Here is a 23040-nt window from a genome sequence, read left to right as displayed (position 1 = left end):
GCTCTTCTCCCTTTTCCCCTTCTCCTTTTCCCCTTCCCCTTTCCCTTCTTCTTCTTCCTTTAAACGCACCCTTCCCTAGCCAAGCTTCCTGGCGATGGGGCACACTAGAACGCTTCCCAGCACCTGCCCTGCAAGTCTGTCTGAGGCCACAGCTGCCCTTCCTTAAATCATCTTCAGGATTGAACTAACCACAGCAGGTCTAGCCATTTGCAACCAAAACCTGGACAAGGTTCAGGAAATAGGCGGGGCCCAGACTGGATGGGTCACAGGTGAACAGAGTCATCAAGGAAATGGAGCTCTGTGAAGAGAATTCAGATCTGCACACAACTTTATTAGCACACAGGACAGAAGGGAACCTGCACAGGGTCAAGGGGGCAGCAAGCACTGTGACCCCAGATGCATCTCCCTAAGTCAGGTGGGGCCCAGGAGCTGGGCAGCCCAAGGCAGAGTGAGGAGCAACAGCAGTGGGGAGAGGTCCGGCCTGGGTGAGCCATTGAGGGCTACTGTCTTCAAGATCCAGTTGACATGGTGGCTGACATTGGTGTAGACTCCAGGCCGATTGGCGCGACCACAACCCACTCCCCAGCTCACGATTCCAATCTGATACCACAGCCCATCCAGGTCACAGACCAAGGGTCCTCCTGAGTCACCCTGGGGAGGAACGTGGGTGAGCCCAGCCTGGGGCAAGGAATGGTGGCCCAGCAAAGAGGTCAGTAAAGCAGGGAATTTTGGAACCTCCTCAACAGTGACAGAGCCTCAGTTTTTACAACTATAGCGTATGGTCAGACTTCCTACCTTCAGAAATGACAAGACCATAAAGAGGCCCATTAGTGGAGACTGAGAAATATGTGGTATAGGCTGGGTGACTAAAGGCTGCAATTGATTCCTCCTGTGTGTGTGCGCGCGCGCGTGCTACTAGGGACTTAACCCAGGACATTTGCACTGAGCTATATCTCAGGCCCATTTTCTATTTTCTATTTTGAGATGAGACCATTAAAAATTACCAAGGCTGAGCTCAAACTTGTGGTCCTCCTGCCTCAACCTCCTATAGTGATAGGATTTCAAGCATGTGACACTACCCAGCTAGGAGTGTAACTGATTTCTATGACTGAACTCCAAATTCATTTGGGTGGTGGACCTCAGTCCTACTGTTGGGAAAAAGTAGGATTCTCTGATTGGGGAGGGGGGGACTCACTCTGCAGGAGTCTGTGCTGCCATCCTCTGCACCAGCACAAAACATTGACTCTTTGATTCTACTAAGTGCAGTGGGCTGTTTGAAGAGGTAGTTGCACCTGGTGTTGTTCAGGATGGTGACCTGTGCTTCCCGGAGGTAGTAGGGAGGTGGCAGAGGTGCTGTGGGGTAGGACAGAGACAGAAGGTGACCTTAATATCCCTTCTGCCATCTAGAGCAGGGACAGGACAGAGGGCACTCCTTATGGCAGTGATGCAAGTAGCCCCTAAGGATCACCTACATTCGGGCAATCAATAATATTGCAGGAGGATGCAATGGAAGGACAAGCTGTTGCAGCTCCACTGGAAACTTTGTCCCCCCAGTTGGGCAATGGAGATGACACCCCCTGCCTGCACAGATGGACAGATTTCTTTTTTTTTATCGGTACCAGGGATCGAACTCATGACTGCCTGCTTGCAAGGCAGGCGCTTGTGCCAATGAGCTAAATCCCCAGCCCCAATGAACAGATTTCTTAACGAAAGCCCAGATAAAGAAGAGCTAAGGAGGCATTAGCCTGTATATGTTTTGATTTTTGTTTTATTCTTTGAGGAAGACTCTTGCCTTGGTGGTGATCCCTTTGCCTCAGCCTCTTGGGCACTGGCATTACAGGCATGTGCCACCATGCCCAGCTCTGGAGACAGTTTTTGACTGCACAAGCCAGGACTCCCTTCAAAAAGATCAAATTAGTTGAAATATATGAAACTACAGATTTGAAAAGCTGAAAAGACTCCAAGCAAGGCAAACAAAAAGAGATGCCTTTGTAGACACATTACAAACAAACCAGCAAAACACAGAGAGGAATTTGTAAACAGCAGGAGAGAACCTAGTTGTCAGTATAAGAGAACTCAATAGGATTGGTTTCTTTCCAGAAATTAGGTGTTCAAATAAAAGCTTGTATGATAGTGTTCCTAAACTATTCACAACACTCAAAAGGTTAAAATAACTGAAGTGTCTGTTCATGAACACATGGATTGATAAAAGAAAAAAAACTGTTATAAACAAAGTATGCTATTCAGGGGATTACTATTCAGCCATAAAAAGAAATAAAGTTCTGATATACACTTTAATACTAATGAACCTTGAAGACACTCAGATTTCAGAAAGAAGATCCAGAGAGCCACATACTACATAAAGCTGTTTATATGAAATGCTCAAAAAACTGAATCCAGAGACTGAAAGCTGGCCAGTGAGTCCCAAAAGCTCCAAGAAAGGGTCCATGAGGAGGTCCATTCCCACTTAGTGGGAATGACGGTCTTCTATAAGGTTCGTAGTATAGTGTTGTGAGCTCACTAGAGAAGGCCAAATTGCACCCGTAAGAAAGTGTGTTATTTATGTTATGCAAATGAGAATTTGACCAACAAACAAACAAAAGAAAGGAAGAAAAGGACAGTTGATATGACATGCTATAAAGTGGACTGCTCTTGAGGATACCATATTACATCAAAGAAGCCAGCTACAAAATGTTGTCAGCTCTATTACTGGATAGAGGGCAGAGAAGGCAAATCCCCAGAGACAGGCAGGATGCAGGTGACCGGGGTGAAAGGTCTGGGAAATTGGGCCACCAAGAGGATGACTGAGGAGAGGGGGGTTGTTTTTGAGAACATGAAAATGTTCTATTATTAGATGGGGTTATGGCTGCACAACTAGGTGAATATACTAAAAATCGCCGAGGGGTGTCCTTTAACACTGTTCTCTTCCAAAGTTCATGGGCTGTGAATTCAATCTCAGTGTAAGGAATGAATGCCTGAAGCTGCCCCACAAAGCTGCCCCACCCCAACCCCGCTGCCAGGGGACACAGGAAGGGCCAATCTGGAGGCCCCTGTGGCCTTCAGCCCCCAGGTCTGTCTGCAAGGGAAGGGACTGAGTATTTGGTTCCTGATCTCACAGGTGGGAGGCAGAGGAGAGGATGGATGGGAAGGATGCAGACTAGGCAGGCAGAGGGGCTCAGTGGTGCCCCAGACACCAGGGAGAGGCTGCTGTGCCTGGTGTGGCTGGGACAGAGGACCAGGAGAGTGCCCGCCCACACCCTTCCCCCCCTGCCCATGTGTCCCAGCCTCACTCAGGTCCTCGTGGAGAACGCCCCAGCCAGTCACCCAGCAGTCAGACCGGTGCAGGAATGTGGAGGAGGAGGCGGCCTGGACACAGACTGGATGGATGTACTTGGTGTAGGTGACAGGGGAGGCCAGCTTCAGCAGGGCAATGTCATTGGTTTGCCCTTTGGCTTTAGGGTGTATGAAGATGTCCTTCACCTTGTACCGGTTGAGGTAGGCGCGTAGGTTCCAGGCAGATGGGTAGAGAGTGAGCTCACCCAGCTGGACAATCCATTTAGAGGCATCAGGGAACCTGCCATAGAGAAGAGAGAACTCAGGGTCCTGGGAGTGGGGATGGCCACCTTGGCACAGGCCTTGCTCGGGTATCCTGGGGGCTACACCATGTGCTCATACTGCACACCACCACCCAGTCTCTCTTGTGGGCCAGAAGTCCTCTGTAGAAATATCAGACCACCAACAAGCCACGACCGAAGTCCTCACTCTTGGGCACTGTGGGGGGAGGGGTTGTTGGAGTGACTCCTCTGAGAAATGGTTCCAGTCCTCCAGGGGACCCCTGTGCAGTTCAAAGTGGACAGAATAGATTTCAGGACCGGTTTAGAGCTCTAGCAGGAGGCTCTGCTCACCAGACTCTCCCTCAGCTCCCACACCTGCCTCAACTCCGTCCATCCCCAGAACAGCACAGGGAGGGAAAAGGGGTTTGCCCTAGTGAGGCCATTGGATTGGAGGGGGAACAATGCACCAAAAGTCCACGGAATGTTCTGGAAGGGCATTCTGGAAGACTCCAAGCAGGGTTCCGTCCGGGTACCCTAGTGGAGAGTCCTTGGTGTGTGATCGCGCCGCTCAGTTCAAAGTCCCTGGCTGGACTCACTTGGTGAAGCAGTGCGCAGCCGAGAGCAGCCAGCGGCGGTTCAGCAGGCTCCCCGCACACAGCGCTCGGTGCTCCACCTCGTGCAGCGCCGCCTGCCACGGCCAGCGGCCCCGCGACGTCGCCACTCCACCCACGACGAGTATGTGGCCGGCGCGGAAGCCGCAGGGACCTAGGGGACAGAGACACGCAGCTGAGCGCGGAGGCGCCACAGCATCCTAGGGCCACGCGAGGGGGTGGGCTCAGGGGACTGCTCCAGCCCCAGGGTCGCCCCGCGCAGCGCAGCCCCTGTGCCTGTAAGTACTGGTAAGCAGCCTGGTGGTCCCGGGACCTGTGACAGAGACAAAATGGGTGTCACCTCGCTGCTCCCCTGGTGCCCCGAGGAGATCCTGAGAGTTGGGAACTCACCTTCCTCTGGGTCCGCATCCGTTTGTGCTGTGGGGAGGCCACAAAATTAGCGCCCCAGAACCTCTACGCCCCTGCTCCTCCCCACTGCTCGGTGGGGCTTGCAGCGCCCCTGAGCTCACCCAGCTTCTCAGGTCCCACCCAGGACACCACCAAGGCCGCGAGCAGCAGGAGCATGCAGCCTCTGCAGGCCATGGCGCTGTCTCCTGCGCCTCCTTGCTGCTCTGATGAAGTGGCGCCCCCTGAGGGAAAGGGGCGGGGCGGGGCCCTGGACACCACCTCCTCTCACCTTATTCTACTTGGAGAACAAGTGTTGGGCGTTCTGTTTCTACAAGGGTAGATCACCCACAGTAGCAGTTGGCGTGACCCGGTATCCAGTGAACCTCAGCACTGACCTTTGTGCAACCCAGGGATCCTAGCTGTCTCCTCTGTCGCACCCTTTCCTCATGCCCTGGCCCTCAGACATAATCCCCCAAGAAGCCCACTAACATGTCCCTACCTCATGGAAGGCCCCTTTGGAGCCAACAAATGTGTCAAAAGTGGTATGATCCTTTCCAGACAAACAGAAGGAAGGAAAACTATTTTGTCCATGGACAGGGCCTAGAACTATCTACTCTGCTTGCCATCCTGCAAGGGCCCCACACAAGTGTCCCTGGTCTCCAGCGGCTGTTCCATCCTGGGGCCAGTTTTAGAGGGTGGTGAATCAGTTGGCAGTTAATCCCAGCATGGACAATCAATTGGGTGTTCACATGGCCACCTTGTGGGCCAGGATGTTATTATCCAGTTTCACAGCAAGACTCCACCTTCTCAAGGTCAATGTCTTTACAGAAAAAGCACACATGTGAAGTCACCCAGGGCTTCCAGGTGTGCTCCCCAACACAGGAAAACAAAAGCACTTCATTTTCCAGCAAGGACCTATGACTGTTCGTGGGAGACATGCCCACCAGGGTAGGGGGTACACACTCAGGGTCAGGGGTTCATTGGGTTTGGCCAGGGAAGCATGAGGGCCCTAATGGCTGACAGAGTTACTTAGTCTCCAGTTCATCCACTCAAGCATCTGATGCCCTGTGGATCCATCTCCATTAGGAGTCACATTATGAGCAGAACCAGTATGGCAGAACTCTCCAGGAATACAAAGACAGTATTCTCAGGTAGGGTATTTCAAGAGCTCCTGTTACTTCCCTGGAGGTGGTCCAGGGCCAGTGCTTTCTTGGGCTGTGGTGGATTTGACCATCTTGAGTCTGCTGAATTCATCCCATACTGCATAATAGCCTGGCAGCAGAAGTGTCAAGGAGAACAAGAATCCCACAAGCACCAAAAAAGTCTTTTGGAATAAGCTGAACTGACCCCAGAGGAAACATCATCCATATAACAGAGGACAGAGGTGCAGCTTGCAAGAAGTATCCCTCAGAAAGATCCAAGGGGCGTTTGCAAGCATTGAATAAGAATTATATGGGGAAAAAAAGCAGAGAAAGTATTTAAAAATGTAAAATTTCACTACTAAAATAAAACGTTTTAGTCTGGGTATAGCAGCGCATGCCCAGAACCCAGGACTTGGAAAGCTGAGGGAGAAGGATTGCTAAAGTGCAAGGACACAAGCTCAATGTTACAGACTACATAAACATACCGTGACGCAGAAACTAAAAACTGAACTAAACAAAAAGGAAATAAAACACTTTAGCAGATGGGCTGACTAATAAAATGCACACAGATAAAGAATGAACTAGTAAACTTGAAGAGAAAGAAAAGGAAAAGGAATTCAGAGCAAAAGTATTAAAAGGGGTTGAGTGTGGTAGTACATGTCTGTGATCCCAGAACTCAGGAGGCTGAGGAAGGAGAATCCTTGTGAGTTCAAAGCTAGCCTGAGCTACGCGGCAAGAGCCTGCCTTAAGAAACAAAACAAGGGGCCAGGAGTTTAGCTCAGCAGTGTTAAGTGCCTGCTTGGCAAATGCGAGGTCTTGAGTTCAATTCCTGGTACAAAAAAAAAAAAAAGAAAAGAAAAGAAGCAAAACAAAACAAAAAAATTTTTTTAAAGAGTTAATTACATGAGAGGAAGTAATATGTTTGGCATTTTCACTGTTCAAGTTAGGAAATATGGTAGGATGCTTTTGACTGCTCTTTATCAGTATATATTTATTTATATTTATCTTATTTATATTTGATACTGGGACTCAAACTCAGGACCTTGTGCTTGCCAATCAGCTGCTTATGCTGCTGAGCTATATCCATGGCCTTATTTTATTTTTTGAGACAGGATCTTGGTGTGTAGTATAAGCAGAACTTGAACTTGCTTAGATAGCCCAGACTGGCCTTGAAATCACAGTGATATACTCCTGCTTCAGCCTCCCAAGTGCTGGGATTATAGGTGTGTGCCATCCAGCTGTGAGTATATATTTAAGTTTTTCCACAAAAAGGTTTTCAAAACAAAGCAAAATACACAGTTGGGAAAAGAAAGGGCAAGCCAGATGGCAGATTCCTATGAGCAACACGTAAGAAGGGTGGGGAGGGGTGGTATTAAACCCATGTTGAGGAAATGTCTCAGATGTGTAGTCTGAATGTACAGAAGCATTTCCGACACTGTACATATTCCCAACATCAGCTGAAACCATGGAGGTGATGAGCACCGACAGATGGAGGCTGCATTTTCTGTGACAGACTTGCCCAGTGCCACAGATACATCCCCAATCTGTAGTGCACTCCCCAGGTGATCTGCTGCTTGTGAGCCCTGAAAGGGTTGTGCATGTGTGTGAGTGCTAAGGACCAGTGTGTGGATGGGGGTGACTGACGATGATAAGGACTCTTGTTTGTTTGCTTGTTTTTGTCTTTTTCATTTTTTATCGGTACCAGGGATCGAACTCACGACTGCCTGCATGCAAGGCAGGTGCTTATGCCGCTGAGCTAAATCCCCAGCCCCTGATAAGGACTCTTGTGACGTCTTCCAGTGAGATTTGCTGGGACAGAGCCTCGTTCTGATCATTTAGCAGTTCTCCAACACAATTTCTGAGACCAAATTAGAAAACAGTCTCAAGCAGGCTGTATGTGCCGTTAGATCCAGAAGACATCTGTGCTACATGAAACTCAACTTATCTAACAACCCAAAGTCTATATGGTTAATGGAAATGCTTTCCTATCTTCCAAGATTCCAGCAAGTATACCAGAACACACAGAATCTGCCAAAACAACAACAACAAAACACTTCAACAGTTCACCATACTAGTAAATATCTGGAAACTAATGGTCACCACTTTGAGCACACTTTTTTCTTTTTCTTTCTTTCTTTTTTTCTTTTTCTTTTTTTTTTGCCAGAGTCTCACTTTGTAGTTCAAGATGGCCTTGAACTCACTTTGGAGCCCAGGCTGGTGATATTCCTGCCTCACCCTCCCAAGTGATGAGATTACAGGTGTACTGGTTTGAGCATCTCTTGTAACTATAGAAGTCAAAGGCAACTCACATTAATATCATGATGTCTCAATAACTTTTTTTTTTTTTTTTTTTACTGGAGATCAAACTCATGACCTAGCACTTGGCAGGCTTATGCTGCTGAGCTAAATCCCCGGCCTTATGTCTCAATAACTGTTTTTGCTTTTTTATTTTTATTTTTTGAGACATGGTCTTGCTGTGTAGTTTAGGCTGGTCTTAAACTCACTATGTAACACAGGATAATCTCAAACTCATGGTGATCCTCCTGCCTCAGCCTCCAGAGTGCTAGGGTTACAGGCATGTGCCACTGTGCCAAATTTTAATAAATTTAATATTAAAATAGTTGCACAAATTTTTCTTTTTCTAATGTATACATTTTTGCTGGATGGATATTCTGGCAAATGCCAGTGTAGTGGGCAAAGAGATTTATAAATTACAATATATTTCTAGATATTTTCTATTTTAATATAAAAATACTTTGGTAAAAAATGGGACACAGGAATAAAGTGGATATGGAAACTATAGCATCAAGTAAAACAGAATCCAAGGCTAGCAGTCTTGGGTCTGAAATATGAGGCTATGTGCCATTGAAAAACCATGCCTTTGACTAGAAATGTAGCTGTGCTGGTTTGACAACTGATGGGCAGCTTGTCATACCCAGCTGAACTGAATCAGCGTGGGGCTGGGTGTGGAGGGCCCACCTGAGGATTGCTGCCAACAACATAAAAGGGGGCCTGGAGAGGAAGAATTGGTGGTGTTGGTTCTCCTGTTGCTGTTGGCTCTCTTGGAGGAGCTTGTCGAGCTTCTTTCCAAATATGAATTTGGCTGTTCTCATCATCAGAGGAGCTCAGGACCTTGTTGTCGCTGAGAATGGCTGCAGTTCACTTTCGGGGATCTCTGGTCCTTACTTTGAGCTTCACTTCCTGGCTCCAGAGGGGAAGATGGTGTGCTGCTCAGTCTCCTGGAGAAGCTTGTCACACTGGCTTCTTGATACGAACTTGGCTGTTCTCATCGTTGGAGGAGGTCAGAACCTCATCGCTGTGACACTTTTGTGGGGAGTTCTAGCCCTTACTTTGAACATCACTTCCTGGCTCCAGTGCAGATCCCTCAGCCTACTGACATAGATCCTCCATCCTGCAAGCACAGACTTTCTAGTTTCCACCACTGATCTTTGGCCTTTCTAGCACAGATTTGTGAATGACGTGCCTGAGACATTGTCATGGACTCTAGGCCTTCAGCTGGACTCATGCACATTGTCATGGGAACCAAGCCCTCAGCGATTCTTTAGGTCTTTAGTAGATGAACGGATTTCCTGCACTTTTTGTGTTTCACTCTTTGGGTGATTATTATAGAATAATTCTATAAATTATATGTCCTGTATCACATTGTTTTCCTTCCTAACCCAAGACTACAACAGTTGTTTAGTGGTACAAAAGCATTTGCTTGGCATTTTAAAGGCCCTGAGTATGAGCCCCAGCACCAAAGGAAAAAAAGTTATGCTGGAGGGAAAGACTGTAAGAGTCACATACTCCACCCCCACCTCCTGCCCCAGTACCAAACCTGACCAGGGCTCCCTTAACCTGAACAACCTCTTGGGTCCCTGATCCCAAGTGCCAGGCCCATGGCTGCCCTCTGGTGGGGCTAGGGATGGACATTAAGGTGCCTGCTCTGAGCAGTAGAAGCTGGGACCTTTATTTGCCCTGCTGAGATCCAGTCTCCTGGGACTGCTTTACCCTTTGAAATGAGTTTATCTGTCACATCCCAGATGTCCTCACCCACCTCAGGCTCCCAGAGCCCCCGGGTGCCATATGAATGTCTGCAGGGTACAGTGGGGTATGCTTGGCCAAGATGCCTCCGGCAGGCCCTGGACTGCAGCTCTGGCCCAGCCATGGCCTTCCACTGCCCAGGGTGTCAGGTGCTGCCGCCCAGAGAAGGAGGGAGAAATTTCTTAGCTTTGTCCTAGAGGTTCAGGCAGGTCCCCCCTCACTGCCAGTCCCAGATCTTCTGCTACCCTGTGGCGGCTGTCACAATACGTGGGAGCCAAGTGCAGTGTGTGTATGTCCTGTCACTGGCACCATGCCAGGCACAGCAGCTACTGGGGAGGTGCCCATTATCAGATGGGTGCTGTGGTTACTGAGCCTCCAGGGCCAAGGCAGGAGAGACCTTGGGGTCAGGTCAAGGCCCCTAGAATATAGGAGCTCAGGGCCTCTGTGCCTAAGAGTTATGTTTGTGGGTCAGCTTAGGCTGCAGTCAAATCCAGGGGATAAGTGTGGAGGCTCAGCCCCCATCCAGGACGAGCCCAGGAACCCAGCTGCCCCTACCATCGCATCGTTCCTTCCTCTGACCCCAAGAAGTCCAATCCTAAAACCAGCTGGGATTATGGATGTGGATGCATCAGGGACCTGGCCTTCCCCACTATGCTGCTTGTCCTCCTCTTGTGACCAGATGGTGGGGAGAAACTTCAGACTTTTTTTTTGGTACCGGGGATTGAATTCATGACTTCGCACTTGCCAGGCAGGCACTTTTGCCGCTGAGCTAATTCCTGGGCCTGGGACTACCTTTCGAAGGAGGAAACTCTCAACTCCCCCACCCAGTCTCTCCCTATAAATATTCATGACATACACTTGGGTTAAAGTAGGATAATGTGGAGTCAGGAAGGCAGGCACTCTAAGAGGTTACTACACAGAGCATGTGTTTGGGGAAAATCCAGAGAGACAGTGGGTTCCACCTCTACGTAGCCTAATTGCCTGAGCAGGTACTATTAGGAACCCAGGTACCTCATCCATACCCGTGGCCTACTGGCCTATACAGACCCACATGACCATGACAGGTGAGGGGGAGTATGAGTACTTAGAAGACGTAGGGGTTTGTGGATATAACCCAGGTCTACTGATTCAGTGAAGCCTGAGGCTTCCTTTAGTTACCCTGTGTTTGGGATGAAGCTGGGGCCTGACTTGGTGCCACGCTTCACCCTAGTGACCCAGTCCTGTTGTAGAGACAGACCTGGGGCTGGCACAGAAAGCAAAAAAGCATGATAATAGAGAAAGCTTCCACTTCGGGTGCAAAGTGGGGCCACCAAGTGCCACCAGATGTAAGACTCACATCTGCAGTGGTCTCTGCAGGAGGGCCAGGGCACTCTACCTCCACCCTGGGGCCTAAGGGCACGCCCTGGTGCCTCATACTTGGATTTGGGTGTACTACTGGAGCTGGGAGGACTTGGCCAGGAGGCGACCTCTGCAGCTGTGAGGCAGGCTGTGCTGGTGTCTTTGGCCAGCATGTGTGTTACACTGAATTGTTTTAACATTTGAAAGAGAATAACACCAAACAAAATAAAATGAATAAAGCCAATCAAAACAAAACAAAGTGATACAGAACTTCAAAACAAGATAATAGGAAACTGACAATGGCTACCATATCTTGTTATCTTCAAAATAGCTGCCCATACCATCAGACATAATAAAATTAAAGCAAAATGGAATAAAACCAAGCTAAACAAAACAGCAAACATTACACAGAACTTCAAAATAAGATAATAGGAAATTAACAATGGCTGCCATAATGTCTCTTGTTATCTTCAACAATAGCTGTGCAGACTATTAGCGCTAGGCATGTAAAATTAACCAATCAGTACAAGGACTAAGATGCTTCTTTATTTCCATTGTTATCTTTTCAGACATTTCAGGTGTGAGCTCTAATTTCTATTATGTCTGGGTCTCCTGAACTTGTTCTGCATGGGCTGGAGGTCTGAGATTGCATTTTGCTCCTTTGTCTTGATATTTTCTTGTGTTTATCCAAATCAGCCCATTACTGCATCCCAGGTTGTTCCTACATTTGCTGCCAGTCCTTCAGTGCAGCGGACTGGACTAGGTACCTGGGTTCCTCCGATCTGGGGTTCCTGGAGTGGCAGAAAGGCACAGGGCTGTGCTTTACAGATGCTCCTCTGATGGCAGGGCCTCAGGGCATGGCTTCTTCCTATGAAGTCCATTTGTTCACAGGTTTGGTTTAGCTCTGATATTTCTTTGCTGATTTTCTATCTAGTTGATCTGTCTCTCTGTGACCATGGGAGATTGAGGTCTCCTGTTACAACTGTGTTATTACGCATTTGATTTTCCATGTCTATCAATAACGGTCTTATATAATTGGGCGCTCTCATATTAAGTGCATATACATTTATGATTGTCAAGGCATTTTCTCACTGATTCCAGCTTTTTCACTGACTCCAGTCAATCTTGTTATCCTTTGCTTCGTTTTGTAGCTGTTGCATTGATTTCTCTTGCAATTTTTAAGGTATTTCTTAACATGATCACTAGCTGCAATTATGACTTCAGGATCTGAAATTCTATCCTTCCATTCATTCAGTCTGTTTCACTGGAGATTTTAATCTCCTGGATTTTTTTTTTTTTTGTGTGTGTGTCTGTTTCATGGATTCCACTACTTTCCTTTGTTGGCCATTTTTTTGTCTCCTTCTTTTTCTGAGCTCATAATCTTTTATTTGTGTCTTCTCTAATATCTTTGATATTAAGCATCATTTCTTTCTGTACCTGAGATCGTTTTCCCTCTATGGCCTTTTCCACTTGTTTTTTCACTCCTGTTGTTATTTCAAAAATTCCAGTGTCTGACTTCTAACTTCATCCATCTCATTGAGTTTCATGCCTGGGTGGGCCGGGGATCTGGGACTGCACCCTGCCTCTGTCTTGCCATTCTCCACCATCTCTTTTTTGTTTTGTCTTCTGTGTTGATGCCCACCAGCCTCCCATGAAATCTAGCTCTACCACTAGCACTAAGGTCTCTCTCAAGGAAGAAAGGAGATATCTTTTCTTCAGGGATGTCCTTCACATGTAGTTGATTCTTAGCTTCCTCAAGAACCTATCTTGTTCTGGTGTTCTGTGATAATGTCCGTGTTGTATCCCAGAGATGTGCTGGGTATGGAGCTGATCTTGGCCTCTGGATGTGGGGGATGGGACTGGTCTTCTGTCAGTGGAGCTCTCCAGGTGCAACTGCTGTCTCCTCACTGCTGCTTCAGATGTTTCCATGTTATTGGCCTTGCTAATTACTTTACCTCTAGAGGTGTATGTGCATCTATGTGCCAGGCTGTTGTCCTGGGCCTTGGGGTTCTCCTTGGTCTTAGATTGTTTTAGCCAGCTCCTCTCTCCTGGATACAATGGAGGAGGTCTGGATTGCAAATGCACTGTCTTCCAGCTGGCCCTGTGTCCGTGTCCAGGATGCAGTGGAAGGCACAGAGTGCAGACACAGTCTTTCAGCCAGGCCACCCTTTAGGATGTCTGTTACAACGAATTTGAGATGTAAATCAGTCACAGGGTAGTTTTTGGGCCTCTTCTCCACTGATGACTACCATCACCATTGTCCACCCTCATCTTCAGGGACCTCCGAAAGGGAAGGCCCCATATGGACCACCAAGATGTTAGCACTCAGCAGAGGGTTCTTTTGGTTCACTCACATACAAATCACCCATCAGCAAAGTGTATCTCCTTTAGCATGAACAGCTCTGAACTTTGAATGCTGTGCTGATTAGCTCTCAGGGTTAGTGACCCTCCTTGTCACTCAGGGCATCAGCCACTGACAGGCCTTGAGAACTCTTTGACCATCAAGGATAGCAGATTGTAGCAGTTCTCTGTTATTGCCTTTCTCTGGCTGCTCACTGCCTGCAGCTACAGATGAAAGCACTGTCAGGCCCTTTGGTGTTACTGGCTACTAGAGTATTAGCTTGGCATATTCTACTCCAGATCAAAATCACACAGGTGCAAAAATATGCCATGTGAAAGGGGCTTTATTAGGACTTATGTTGCAGCATAAGAGGGGTAACAGTGCACGGACTGATCTGCTATGGGTATGGGGAGATTGTTTACATGGTAAAGGGAGAGGCAGGTCTGCACATGCACAATGTCAGACTTTCTGTTTGGTCGTGGTGAGGGGAGGCCTCTCTAGATGTGACTGAGGAGGGTTCCGGAGGGCCTGCCAGGTGGAGTCAACTGGGATAAGTGCCAGACTGAGCTTTCTATGATCAAAGAGAATGTCTCCATGTGTGGCAGTGTGAGGTCTGATGCAGCTAGGGTAGATGCAAGGTGCTTGAGGCAACCACAGAATAAAAATAAACAGTACCTCTTGGGGAAGGTTGGGCCGCTCTCTTTTGTCTGTCTGGGCAGGGCACGGGTTGGCAGAGCCCAGTGGTGCTTGGCCCTGGTGCCATGCCTCCATGTCTTCCAGACCTCGACTCTGGAGAAAGAGGGCACACAGTACCATGTGCCCACTTGCTTGGTTGTGAGTTCTTCAACTGAAAGAGCAAGGGCTTAGCCCCTAATATTGCCCACATCTAGGTCTGACCCCAGTCAGAGTGATGCAGGGCACCCAGCCCACCTGTCTGGAGGCTCACTTTCTCCCTGGCTCTTTTGAGTTCCAGGCACTGGCCCTGTACATGTTCATGTTGGCTTGTGTTTCGGGAGGGGGTCACAGTGGCACCACCTCCAATGCTGGCTGCTGGGCACATGCTGCCTCTACCCCATCTTTGCCTGCAGTTATCACAGTAGGCACTGGAGCTAGCTGGCCTGCTCTCCCTTGTTACTTCAGCAGCCTGGTATGACATGTGAGAGTGGGGCCCTTCTGGCTGTCCAGGGATACACCGAGAAGGGGCTATGTGAAGGACACACGAGACCCACAAGCCTGTGGTTTCTACCAAGACCCTGACTCACATAGATGCCAGCCTGGATGCACTGACCTGTGTCTCAGCCCACAGCCACTGTGGGAGGTGGGGCATCTGCCTGCTTGGCACACACCACCAGCCACTGGGGACAGCCATGGCACTTGAGCCAAGTGTTAGGTTCAGGAGTGGGGCCAGCAGGGCAGTAGGTCCTGTGGAGGCCTCATCTAGGCTGTGGGGATGTTCTGCCGAAGGACCTGCCTCTGCAGAGGCCAGGCAGGGTAGGGGACAAGGAGACCCTCCCATAGCAGTTGGATGGAGCACAGTGTAGGTTGGGACAGGGGCTCTTCAGGGTGCAGTAACACTGGGATGGGAATGCCCCGGGCTGGCAGGACTTATCTCCAACTTTCTAGGTCTCTGTGGAAGTGACATAGGGGAGGGCAGAGCGGGGGCCCAGAGCACAATGCAGAGTTTACCCTTTGCAGGTAGCCATGCTGAGTTTGTGGAACTAAACCCCTTTCCAGCTTGGCTTCTAGATGACAGCATATGTTCAGGGTATACATCTGCCTGGAAGCAGAGTTGTGGGTGGCATAGCGGGTAGAGCTGCCTGGAGCATCTCTCCCTTTTGTATTCTCACAGAACCTAGGGGGCCTAGAAAACACACATTTAACAGCATAGAGAGCCCTGACATTGCCTGTCTGAACTGGTCCCTTGGCTATGCTGAGCCTTGGGTTAGAGCCCTTTTGGGGACAGATGGGTGGATGCCATTTCACTGGTGGCTGGGCATGGTGGTATATGCCTATAATCCCAGTGCTGGGAGGCAGAGGCAGGAGACATGCTTCAAGTTTGAGGCCAGCCTGGGCTACATAATGAGTTCAAGGTTAGTCTGAACTATATAACGAAACCATGTCTCAAAAAAACAACCTAAATTGGTTGGCAAGGTGGCACATTCCTATAATCCCAGCACTCAGGAGGCTGAGGCAGGAGGATCATTGCAAGTTTGAGACCAGCTTGGGCTACAAAGTGAGCCCAAGGCCAGTCTGAACTGTATAGTGAGACCCTGTCTCAAAAAGATAAGATAAAACAAAGCAAAACAAAACAAACACCCAGCCCAATGGGGTGGAGGGAAACCAAAACCAAATCCATCATCTTATAGTGCTGCTGCAGCTAGAGACACTCTGACAGCCTCACTGGGGTCAGCTCCAGCTCTGCAGGACCTCAGGCCCCTAGGTCCATCCTGCATCCATGGGAAGAGGCCAGGAAGACAATGCCCAGCCCTGGTTTTCTTGTCTTCTGTAGGTCAATGCCAAGGCCCAAGAAGGATTGTGCCTCAACTGCACTTAATGGTAACCTCCTCATTCATGCAAACCCCTTCTCTGTCTGTTTCCCCACCTCCTCGTCCATGCTTCGTGAGGCCACCTCCCAGTAAACTACCTCAGTCAAGTCCTGATCCTAGTTTGGTCTCTGGAGGCCATGGCAGAAGTCTCTGGTGCTTGTATGATGGCGCACACTGGGGTGTTTCCTGGCACCTACACCCATTTTCCCAGTGCCAAAGACACCCAGGAGCTCTGATCTTCCTTCCACAAATTCTGATTGTGATTGAACTAACCAGAGACAATTCTGCTATTCAACAAAAGTGGCTAATGCAGATAGGTAGACAGGTTTTGGGAGCGAGATCTAGGGCTGGACTGGATAGGGGTGGTCAGGAAGCTCCTCTTCTGAGGTCAACTCCAATGTGTTTATTACCAACAGGACAAAAGAGGACCAAAGCCTAACTCAGCAGATGGTCCTTAACACCATGGGTTAGGTGGGCTCAAAGGAGGCCCACAAACTGGAGGGTCCAGAGCAGAGTGAGGAGCAACAGCAGTGGGGAGAGGTCTGGCCTGGATGAGCCATTACAGGCCATTGTCTTCAGGATCCAGTCGACATGGTGGCTGATGTTGGTGTAGACTCCGGGCCGATTGGGGAGACCGCAGCCAATTCCCCAGCTCACGATTCCAATCTGATACCACAGCCCATGCAGGTCACAGACCAAGGGTCCTCCTGAGTCACCCTGGGGAGCAGCATGGGTAAGCCCAGCCTGGGTTGGGGGTGGGGGTCCTAGCAGAGAGAATGGGAGAGCTGGGATCTGTGAAGCTGTACCCTCCTCTGGCAGTGACAGAGCCTCAGTTTCTGTATCTGCAAACTGAGGGCAAAGATCAAAGGGCGGTGACAGATTGTTGTTGAGTTTAGGGATGAGAACAGTGGGGCTGGGGACACTCACACGACAGGCATCCTTGCCACCTGCGACATCACCAGCACACACCATGTCTCCCCAGATGTCCATACGGGAGATTGGTTTTTGGAAGAGGTGGTTACATAGGGAGTTGCTGATGATGCTGACCTGCACTTCCTGGAGAGTATAGGGAGCCGGCAGACCTGGAGCATAGATAGAAACAGGCAACACAGTCCTCTTCTCTGGGGAGGGACATGCTGTGGGGAGGCAGTGTCCCTGGGATACCTAAGAAGTCATACTACTTCTGCTACTTCTTTATCTTCCTCTTCCTCCTTTTCCTCTTCTTTTTTTGTATGGAGGTTGAAGGATTGAATCTAAGGCCTTTGTAATAAGCCACATCCACGGCCCTTTTTGATATTTGATTTTGAGGCAAAGTTACCCATAATGGATGGGCATGGTGGCAGATGCCCATAATCTCAGCACTTAAGAGGCTAGGGCAGGAAGATTGCTGTGAATTCAAGGCCAGCCTGAGCTACATAGTGAGATCCTGTATCAAAAAAAAAAAAAAGTTAGGTTACCCATTTTGGTCTCAAACTTGTGATCCTTTAGCCTCGGCCTCTCAAGAGTGCTGAGTTAGATGTGCACCACCATTCCTGGCAGGATGTCACTCTTAAGGGCTTCCAGCTCTAGCCCCACAAAACAGGACATCATGAATGATCAATAAAATCACGGAAGAGCCCAGTAGATGGACATACTATTAGTACTCTCCCCTGAGATGCATTTACCCCACCTGCAGAATACACCCAAAGCCTCTGCCTGAGCCAGTAGAGCTTCCTTAGCCAAAACATACCCAGGGGAGGGGCTATGGCCACTAAGATGGCTTATGATGAACACAGCCTTGCTAAGGCACCCAGGTACCAGACTGGAGTGAGGGGCAGCCTGCTGGATGCATTTCCCTCGATGACACGTAGGCACTCTCAGGGTTTGACCCAAGAGCTGTGTGAGGTGCTCTTAGGGTTCCTGATAAGGACAAAGCCAGGGGAAGAGCCCCTTTCCAAAGGCACCAGGAAAGTATCACAGCCTGATGTGAGTCAGGGGTTATAGTCTTCATCTGGCCCTGAAGAGAATGACAAAGGCACCTGTGAAGTTAGCACTTTTAGTACCCTATTTTAGCAATAAGGAAATAGAGTCATAACTGCTTTGTCCAAAATCTCCTAGCTCATACCTGCCACAGCAAAACCTTTTGCGAGGCAAGGAGACTCCAGACGTGTCTCCCACCTGCTCCCCAAGCACTGAGAACAGGGGTGGAACCTGTGGCTTTTGGGGTTTCTGTCAGCCCCTGGCCAGGAAGGGAGACCTGCAGTGGGGACCTACCATAGGATCCCTTTGTTCACATCTATTCATCCTTTGCAGCAAGGGTCTCTTCTAGAAGAAAGGAATAGATCCCTTTCCTAGAGGAGGCAGATCTAGTGTTGGGTTCTCTCCATGCCAATTCTAGGTGCGTGACCTTGGAAACATCCCTTAAACTGTCTGAGCCTAGCTTCTGCTCCATTTACTAGTTCTGGGGCCTGAGGCAACTTTCATGATTATCTAACTTATTCCCATCTACAAAATGGGTACAGAACACTCCCAGCTTAATTTAGATTTTGTTTTGTTTTGGAGACAGAGTTTTGCTATGTAGATTAGACTGGCCTTGATCTCACAGTATAGTTGAGGCTGGCCTTGGACTCACAGCAATACTCTTGTCTCAGCCTCCCAGCTTCATTTATAGATAAGCTCTAGGGGAAGAGCTCTTGTTCTGTTCTCTATGTCAGGTCCCTAGCCTGACATAGTGCTCAGTAGACAACATACACACAGTTAGCGGTTATAACTGCTGTCATCAGGAAATGATATAGGAGACAGCCAGGCCATTCCAGGCACAAAGAATTTACTCCATCTGAGGAAAGCTTCAGAGCACCTGAGGGAAAGCTAATGCCCAGCATTTGCAGAGAATTCTTGTGCCATGAGATAGGCAGGGATTGTGCTACCTGAGGGCTTCAGGGAGATTTCAATTGTGAGTCAAGATGGGAGAAGGATGACTTTTTTGTTGATGGTAATCTTTTTCTTTTCTTTGTTTTCTTTCCTGATACTGGGGCTTGAAACCATGGCCTTCCAACTGAGCTACATCCTAACCCAATTTTTTATTTTACTTAAATTCTTAAATTGCCCAGGCTGGGCTCAAATTTGTGATCCTCCTGCTTCAGCCCCCCATAGTGCTGGTATTACCAGCAGGCTTAGGAATTTTGAGGGGAGAGAGCTCAGCCCTCTAGGAGAGGCAGCCAGAATTAGTCTGGTACCACGGAGCTCAAGTGGGGCTTACAGACAGGTGGGGCTGCAGAAGTGGGAGATGTATGAATAGAGCAATACCAAGGCCCTCCCACGGGCCCTCCATCTCTGCTGCCCTGGCCTACCCAAATATCCCTGCGCCTCTGCCTTAGGCCACTGGGTGTGTAAGGGAGGGACTTGAGGGTTTGGTTCCTGCCCTTGCAGGTAGGAGTGAGAGGAGGCAAGCAGATGGGAGGGATGCTGAATAGGTGGACAGAGGGGCTCAGCAGTGCCCCCAGATACCAAGGAGGGGCCGATGGGCTGATGTGGCTGGGACGAGGGGCAGGATAGTGCCCAACCCCCTTGCCCATCTGTTCCCAGCCTCACTCTTATGCTGTTTGATGTCCCCCCAGCCAGTCACCCAGCAGTCATTCCAGTTCTCAAACTTGGATGTGGAGGACGGGATGCAGACAGGCTGGATGTAGTTACTGTAGGTGACAGGGGAGGTCAGCCGCAGCAGAGCGAGGTCATAAGGAACCACCCCTGTGTACTTGGGGCTCAGAAAGATCCTGTCCACTTGGTAGCGATTATAGTAGGCTTGTATGTTCCAGAGAGATGGTGCTGCAGTCAGCTCACCAAACTGGACTGACCACTGATAGGGAAAAAATGTGCTGGAAAAAAGGAGAGAGAACTCAGGGCTCTAAGAGTAGAGCTGGCCACTTGGGCACACCTGCCCCGACCTCCAGTAACCTGTGGGTACTACTGTACTACTTGCTCATCCTGGATATCAAGTCCCTCTTGTGGATCAAAGGTACCCCCATGTAATCCTCAGAGCTCAGACAGGCCATAACCAAAATTTCCACTCACTGTTGAAGGAGGTGAAGGGGTGGCTCCCTGTATTAGTTCTCACCTTCCACAGCTGTCCTAAGGATAGCAAATGGCCCCAGTCCTTCACAGGACCTCTTTATAACCCATAATGGACAGAGTGGATGTGGGGGCCAGGGTAGGGCTCCTGGCAAAACGAAGAAAATGAGTTGGACTGTAAAGAACTTTGCCCAGGCTGGGCCACCCCCACCCCACACCCCCATCCCAATCCAGCTGTGCTTCAACTCTTATAGTATAATTTTGCCCACAGGGAATTAGTGAGACAGAACTCCTTGGGATTATCCAGGGGCGGATGCACACCACCATGCATGAATGTGTGACCAGGTGAGGCCTCAGAGGCCTGAGGTCACTGTCAGCCTGCCACTCCCAACTCACCTGTCAAAGCAGTGGGCGGCAGTGAGCACCCAGCGGTGGCTCAGCAGGCTCGCCCCGCAGTTATGAATGCCCCATCGACGGAGGCTCCCTTGCCACGGCCAGCGCCCCAGTTTCGCGTCTTCTCCACCCACCACGCGCGAGGGGACGGTTCGAAGGCCACAGGGACCTGGTATAACTAGACAGACATGGGGCTGAGCAAAGTACAGCAGGCCCACGCTCGCTGGGAAGAGATCTACTGCAGGGGACGCTGGGGGCGGGGTGGGGTTGGGGGTGGGGGAGGGCACCTTGGAATTCTTGAGTGAGTCTGGGTTCAGCCACGGAAAGAGAAGGTGTTGGGGGCATTTCTGCATAGTCCGAAGACGCCCTCTCGGGCCGTTACATTCAAGCCCGAGTCCTCAATCCAGGGGCAGAAGGGCAATACATGGGGTGTCCCTGGCATTTAGATGCAGCACCCGGGCAGGCTGGAGGGTCAGACTTACCTTCCATCACGTCTTCTCCCAGTAGTGCTGAGGAGAGGTGACAGGTGAGGTCCCAAGGCCTCCACCCCTACCCCCATCTCACCCCATCCCTGTCTCCCTCCATGCGCCCCGCGGCGCCCCTGAGCTCACCTGGTTTCCCAGGTCCCACCCGGGACAGTAGCAAAGCGGTGAGCAGCAGGCGCATCTCGCCCCTGGCAACGTCCTCTCCTGCGCTTCCTACCTGAACTGGGGTGAGGTGGCACCCCCTCCCCTCAGGGAGAGGGGGCGGGGCGGGGCGGGCCCTGGACGCCCCCTCCTTCCAGTTTGACCTCTTGTGCCCTGGGATGCTTGGAGACCACGTGACGCGGCGTTCCGCTCCTACAAAGGCCGGTCACCCGTATCCCGTGGACGTGGCCCAGCAGCCAGTGGATCCGAAAAACCCTGTTGTTTTAGCCAGGTGCCCTGTCAAAAGCCTGTAATCCCAGCCCTACGTGAGGCTAAGGGAAGATCGTGGTTCAGTCTCATTCTGGACAATTTAGTGACTTGGCCAGACTCTGTCTCAAACTTTAAAAATGTAAGAACAGAGCTGGGGATGTAGCTCAGTATAAAGACCCTGGCTTCAGTTTGCACCACCAAGTGGGGAGGGGGGGGGGAATAATTCCGTTGTTTCCTGTGGCCCAGGGGTGCAGGCTGTGTCCATTTTGCCTTTTCTTCCACTCAGATTTCCTCCAGGTTCCTGACCCTCAGCCAGGAGCCTCCAGGAGTCTTCCCTGGTGTTTGGTGATCTGAGGCCTAGGCCCTGGGGCTGGGTTAGGATCATATTCATCCCATCACAGGACTTTCTTGGAGAAAATGAGTGAGGGTCTTGGGTTTATCTCTCTCTAAGCTGGCAGTTGGGACTGTCCCTGTGTTATGATCTAGCCCTAAAATACCCCACTAAGTCTTACATGTTTGAGATGGGGCTTTTGGAAGGTGATTGGACGGTGGGGGTGCCATCCACTGATGAGTTCACAGTTATAATGTGCTGTTAGGAGGCGGGGCCTGGTTGGAAAAGGTGTGTCACTGGGGTGTGCCTTTTCAGGGTATATGTCTGTCCCCTGCTCCTCTCCTCTCTTTCTGCTTCCTGACTGCTATGGATTGAACAGTTTTCCTCAGCAGTGACCTTTCCCGAGCTGTTCTATCTTACAGTTAGCAAACTTTGGACTCAATCCACTGAAACTGTGAGCCGAATAAAGCATTCCTCTTTTTTTTTTTTTTGAGACAGGGTCTTGCCATTAGTCCAAGGTGGCCTCAAACTCATTATTGTAGCCCAGGCTGGCCTCCAACTCTTTGGTGATCGTCCTGCCTCAGCTTTCCGAGTGCTACAGTTACAGCCATGTGCCATCATGCCTGGCTCCCTCTCCTCTTTTAAATTGTGGGTGTCAGTTATTGTTTCCCAGCAGTGGGTAGTGACAAAGACCATGCCGGTGCTGGCTGCCTCCTGACAGCAGGCCCAGCTCTCCTCATCCTTCTCCACCTTGAATCTTTTGTTGTAATTGTTTTATTGATTGACTGATTGATTATTAGTATTATTTTGTCGTTTTTGAGACAGGGTCTCACTATGCAGTTCAAGCTGATTTTGAGTTTACTGTATAGCCCAGATTGGTCTCAAACTCCCAATGATCCTCCTGCTTCAGGCTCCTAAGTTCTGGGTTTGCAGGCATGCCACATCAGGTGACGTGGCGACGAAGAGCTAGATACCACACTGTGCTCCTGCTTGGATCATGGGCAGCAGAGGGGCATTGGAGGAAGCCTGGAGAAATCAAGTAAAATGAAGGTACCACCACACCCAGCGCCTGTAGTTGTTTTAAATATCCAAGAATATAGGTTATAACTTAATTGTCTCTTTAAATACAAAATATTTGGGCCGAGGATTTAGCTTAGCTCCTAACAGCACAAGCGCTTGCCTGGCAAATGTAAGGTCATGAGTTTGATCCCCAGTACCAAAACAAAACAAAAGAAACCAATATGTGTGTATATATATACAAATATGTGTGTGTGTGTGTGTGTGTGTGTGTGTGTGTGTGTATATATATATATATATATATATAATTTTTAAGTGATAACATTTTTGTACATGTTAATAGGGTACAGTGTATATCAATACATATATGTGATGTATAAGGACAGGATCAAG

At 49.5% G+C, this 23040-nt stretch overlaps 2 protein-coding genes across 2 annotated transcripts; both read right to left on the bottom strand.

The window, feature by feature from the left end:
• Window positions 1-376: 376 nt before the first annotated feature.
• Window positions 377-4747, bottom strand: LOC100712876 (serine protease 41). The gene is given in 7 exon segments (XM_003478125.2): window positions 377-651; window positions 1196-1353; window positions 3291-3574; window positions 4151-4319; window positions 4556-4582; window positions 4641-4665; window positions 4667-4747. Coding segments are annotated over 7 exon segments (984 nt in total). The 3' UTR covers window positions 377-411.
• Window positions 4748-16434: 11687 nt separating this feature from the next.
• LOC100712601 (testisin) lies at window positions 16435-21675 on the bottom strand. Its single transcript, XM_063227070.1, has 5 exons — window positions 21015-21675; window positions 20886-20912; window positions 20407-20581; window positions 19534-19817; window positions 16435-17045 (listed from the first exon to the last, which is right to left on the bottom strand). Exons 1-5 carry the CDS (start codon window positions 21067-21069, stop codon window positions 16441-16443), a joined length of 1146 nt encoding a protein of 381 aa, XP_063083140.1. The 5' UTR covers window positions 21070-21675; the 3' UTR covers window positions 16435-16440.
• Window positions 21676-23040: the final 1365 nt, after the last annotated feature.

Source organism: Cavia porcellus, unplaced genomic scaffold (assembly GCF_034190915.1).
Source record: "Cavia porcellus strain 051 isolate PalLab524CR breed Dunkin Hartley unplaced genomic scaffold, mCavPor4.1 scaffold_16, whole genome shotgun sequence".
In the NCBI taxonomy this organism is placed as follows: domain Eukaryota; kingdom Metazoa; phylum Chordata; class Mammalia; order Rodentia; family Caviidae; genus Cavia; species Cavia porcellus.
The sequence above is the reverse complement of the archived record's forward strand: the minus strand, read 5'-3'. Positions and strand labels throughout refer to the sequence as shown.

Coding starts and splice junctions, on each gene's coding strand:
- LOC100712601 (XM_063227070.1), bottom strand. CDS start 21,069: ATGCGCCTGCTGCTCACCGCTTTGCTACTGTCCCGGGTGGGACCTGGG. Junction 20,913..21,014: donor GGTGGGACCTGGGAAACCAG/GTGAGCTCAGGG, acceptor ACCTCTCCTCAG/CACTACTGGGAGAAGACGTG. Junction 20,582..20,885: donor GGGAGAAGACGTGATGGAAG/GTAAGTCTGACC, acceptor ATGTCTGTCTAG/TTATACCAGGTCCCTGTGGC.